A 5150-nucleotide genomic window follows, 5' to 3' on the forward strand; every position below is an offset into this window, starting at 1 on the left:
GGAAAATTATATACAACAGCAAGACAATAATCAAAGTAATAGTGTGGCTATATACATTGATGGAAGGCCAAAAGCAACATGGAATATTGCGGGTTTTATAAATAGTACATGACCTGGGTCAACTATAAAGCGACCCAATTGCATATTTGAGGCGTGCGAGGGAAATCGTGTATTCATCTGTGCGATAAAATCAATACGTGCAGGGGAAGAGCTTCTTATTGATTAAAATTTGAACCACATAGATACAAATGAGGCTACTATCATGGGGGTGGTACATACTATTAAACCAACTTCTAATCAATGACTCCAACATACCATTTAGTCAATAAAATTTTGGCTAACATTTTTATACTTGATCTTTGACACAGGGGCACAATATGGAGCAACCGCCCAGAGGGGATGCTGGCGATGTTCCCAAGTCATCTACACACGAGCAGGTAAAACTCATTGTAATTGTGCAAACTAGATAGAAGTAAAATGTTATTTTTTTAATGTTGTTTTCTTCATTGTTTTGGAGTAATTTTGATAATACTAATACTATTGTTGTCACAGAGGGCCAGTGGTCGGGGGGAAGGAAAGGAACCTGCAATCCCTGATCCACAGCCCCCCCCCCTGAGGAGGACCCTTTTTATATTGATTTAGCAGACACCGATGACCTGATCGGTTTGACTAAAAAGTTGCTAAAGAAAATTGGTAGAGAAATTTTATGTTTGGCAACCATAAAGCCTACTACTCAGGAAATAAGAGAAAGGGGAGCTGAATTGATGCACACCTCTGAAACCTTAAAAGTAAGTATTAATGAAATTTTTAATTAGAACAAGAGTTCAATAATGGTTTTTATGTTATGCTCTTTTATGGCATTAATTAAACTATGGATGTGTTGTCTTTACAGAGTTTTTTGCATGATTTCAAGCCCCGTTCCCATGATGAGGGTGCTGCAGGTGGTTCAGGTAGATCACATGTTCCATTGCCCACTTCTATTTTCCACTAAATATATATAGGAATGATCATAATCATTGACAATACATGATCGAACAATCCTTTTTTTTAATGCTCTAACAATCTTGTCCATGCTAGTCCACGCGTTATATATTTATGCATGCTCTAACAATTTTATTCTTCATCTTCACATCAATTGCATCCTATGATGACGCCGCCTCCATCCAGGACAACCACAAATCTCTTTCCGACTACTGAGTCAGCAACACGTAGCTTATAGGCATTGACTATTGCACCATCCACTGGTACACAAATCCCTGTTTTTCTCTCTTATGACAGCCACAAACAATTTTTTTTTACAACTTTTTAACATCAATTATCATTTGTTCTTTTATACTTCATGACAAAGACTTATGAAACTTATGAAACTTTTTGCAATAGGAGCTGCAACATCATTTCCTAGATGTTCCCATGTTCCTAGTACGGGAATAGTGAAGGATGTCATATTGATCGTCAGTGACGATGAAGGCATTCCATTAAAAGTAGCCAAAGTTCTAGGTACTTTAAAGTTATTATTATTCTATAGTGATATAATAGTAATTTAGTTTTTGATCACTCTTCATCAACTAATGATCCCATGATTGTTTTGTAGGGAATGATCTTTTTTGGAGAAAACTTGGTGATGAGTGTTTGCAAATATTCGGGCCCACCATGCAACCCTGGTGGAACATCATATCCTAACTAAAACCCCAAACCACTATTTTGATTTCATATCATTGCTATAATAGTTTTCCTTTTCATCCATTTCTTGAACTATATTAAAGGTAGCTTCACTTCATTTATGAGTCTAACATGTTTTTTTTTACTTAAAAGGTGGAATAACCAACGCAAACCGTTGAAGGATGATCTTATAGAGAGCATGACCCAACTCTTTGGACCTCATGCATTCGAGAGAAACAAGCTCCTTGAAAAAGCTGGTTTATGTTTGAAGTATATTAGGGACCAGTACAAAAAAAATTTACGGGATAACCCCAGGTACGAGTGTCCGCCCTATGTTCCTGAGGTTGAGTGGCAGGCTCTGATTTTGGATGGAAAGTATAAAGCTGACAAGAAAAATAATATTACACCAGTGGAAAGTATAGCAAGGTATGCGATACTATTGAGAATCTAATTATGTACTAATTAACCTCTATATTTATCCTAACATATTTCAAACTTTTCATAGATTGTCTGACACATCAAAGGCAACAAAGGCAAGACTAGAAAAGCACGGGACACACAAGCTCGGCTCTGGTGGTTTTTCGAAACTTCAAGCAAGAGTTGTAAGTATTAGTAAATGAAAAATTGTATCAAATTTTTTATATAATGTGATGGGAAATGCTAGGACTCCCTTATTTAGCTCATCAATTATAAATAGGTCAATAGAATATAATAACAGTAGTGGATTTTCATATTCAATATAAACAATTCAATAATTGAAGCCAGACTCTGCAATCTAGATTAGTGAAGATTCCTTCATTTACTAATATGACATTATTTAAAATCTCACCCTTGATGTTTCCATCTCCATAGATTTCAAACTGATCTTGGGGAGGAGCAAGCTCAGAGGGATGGGTATGATAAAAGTAAGGCCACCCAACAATAGAATTGCAGCAGATGCAAGTGTATGGAATGTTGGATGCCTCAATTGCCCTCCTAACAACTCTCTTTTCTTTGTCAAAGCTTAGCCCTGGTTCTACTAGATTGGCTCTATCTATATCATGCCCAAATTCTGAAGGAAGAAACGTCTGCATCAAAGTTCAACAATTCTTAAGTCTATTACAGTTAACAAGCATTCATGGTAATAATGTTAGGGTCCTATTTTCTGACCTTAATAGTGCCAATTTCTTTAATGGCATCTACAATCTTAAGTTGATCTGTAAGTTGACCACCGCCCACAATTGAAATAACAATATCAATGCCTTGCATGGCCTTTATCATTGAATTATGATCACTTAAATCTCCCTGCAGAACACCCATTATAATATACATGCACATTAATAAGACCCATTGCAGAACATGTAGACATTAATAAAACCCATTACAACACAAATTTTTACAACTATAATATAGCTCATGATCCCAACCAAATTAGACTCATTGATAAGGAGATCACTGATCGAACACCCCTTCTTAACATAATTTCTAAATACCCAACTTCACAACAAGATAGTCAAACATGATTATTTGTGAGATGACCGCTATCTAACAATTTATCAAACAACTGCAATAGTAGTTACCATGAACAAACAAGCAAAGCTTAATCATATATTCTAAACCTATATGACCAATGAAAACAATCTACAGTCTGTAAAATCAATATTTTAAACAAGTACACACACTTTGCAATTGTGCCATACATATCTACCACAAAATATTAGTTATGAACAAAGCTAGTGACATACATAGACAATGTTAACACCAGAATCTTTCAATTCATGGAGGCACTTTTCTTTGGTTGAATCATGGGTAGTGATGGGTCTAATGAGAGCATAGGTAGAATGGCCTACATTTATAGTTGCAAGAGCAACAAAGCGACCAATATAACCAGTGGCTCCAATCACTAATATTTTACTTTTCTCTTCATTCACAAAATCCTCATATGAAGAAATCTCACAAATGGAGGCCATGGTTGAGACTGAATTTTCCTCCAATAGTTGAGAATAAAGGCAGTGATTGAAAGAATGAGGGAATGCAATAGCACTTGCAGCCATTTTTATTTCCAAAGAGCTGAACTAACTCTTACCCAACTTAAGAATTTGGAGAAAATATGTTGGTACAAGAAAAGCATACAAACACACAACATTTATATAGTAGATTGCTCCATCAAAACTACTCGATTTTTCTCCTATTATATTGTGATGGATATAGATGATTTTTTGTTGATTGTCAGGTAGACTTCACGTTGCTAACAAAAGCAAAATACAAGTTGAGTATTAAATGTTTTCAGCACTGCCCATTACATTAGACTTTAAAGTTTTAATTTTTTTAAGAATAGAAATAATTGCAGTCGTGATGGAGTGAAATTGGATCCTCTAGGACTCCGAAAGACCAAAGACAGTTTAGAACAACTTCAACATGACCAAAATAAGGTGTAACAAGGGTTGGAAACCCTACTAACTATTTACCATTTCCTTTTGATATTTTAACTACCCTCCATTGGTTGATGAAACAATGCAAGTAAAATTCACCATACCATGCAAAAATGCAAGGCTCAGAGTTCAAGAGATGCCTCATAGAAGAGGATAAGAGAATTGGCTTCCAACAAGGCTATAGAGCCGTGGCTGAACAGCTACGAGCTGAAATCAGTGTGGAAGGTTCTAATAATGATGCATCTGAGCCATAGGTAAATAAGCTAAATGAAATTTATTTCAAATTGAATACTTTACCAATTAGTCTATTTGATGTTAAGTTCCAATATAAAGTGAGTATATATGTTTTAAGCAAGCAATGATAACAATGCGTAGGATGTTGGAATGCAGCCTAACAATCCTTCTACACAATCTGTGGATGCCGAAGGTTCGCATGATGTGCATCCCAGTGGTGGAGGTATACATTTGCTATTAAATTTTTTTATATGTAATTGCAATTGGTGTTTGGATTAACATAACATTTTGTATAGCAGCTGTACAGGATCGAGGGGTCGATGTTCATGATCGTGTTGACGTTGAGTCCAGACAAAATGATGTGTTTAGATCAGGTAAAGAGCACCATAGTTATGTTATTTAAAATAATTAAACACTTGCAACAATTATAATAAATTTTTTTTAATTTAACTCTTTTATTTGTTATTGCAGAGGACCCCAATTTGCAACAGCATAGGAATTTGAGATCATCAAGAACAGAGAATAGAACAACTGATGGGGGGGAATTGATGATGACACTGATGCTCCTCTTAGAGCTTACATAGAAAAATGAAATAGAAAGAAAAAAAAGAAATGATTGTCATCTACATACCTTAATTGATAATGACTGAATTTTATGTCTCAATGAATTAAATTTTGTGCTAATGAATGTTCATGAATTATGTGTTAATGCAGAATATTGATGAATGTTGCATGTTAATGAATCTAATGTGTTAATGAATGTTATCATGTGATATTGATTGAATCTTACATTTTATTAATGGTTGAAAGAATGAATGAATTTTAGATGTTAATAGGGAATGTAGA

General features: G+C 35.0%; 1 protein-coding gene across 1 annotated transcript; it reads right to left on the reverse strand.

Annotated features, from left to right (window-relative positions):
• Window positions 1-1131: 1131 nt before the first annotated feature.
• On the reverse strand, window positions 1132-3692 carry LOC149550942 (leucoanthocyanidin reductase-like). Its single transcript, XM_089790025.1, has 4 exons — window positions 3384-3692; window positions 2809-2943; window positions 2489-2726; window positions 1132-1256 (listed from the first exon to the last, which is right to left on the reverse strand). The coding sequence occupies exons 1-4, from the start codon at window positions 3690-3692 to the stop codon at window positions 1132-1134; spliced, it is 807 nt and encodes a 268-aa protein (XP_089646151.1).
• Window positions 3693-5150: the final 1458 nt, after the last annotated feature.

This window comes from Cupressus sempervirens, chromosome 6 (genome assembly GCF_028749045.1).
Source record: "Cupressus sempervirens isolate cs-2001-9-10 chromosome 6, ASM2874904v1, whole genome shotgun sequence".
Classification (NCBI taxonomy): domain Eukaryota; kingdom Viridiplantae; phylum Streptophyta; class Pinopsida; order Cupressales; family Cupressaceae; genus Cupressus; species Cupressus sempervirens.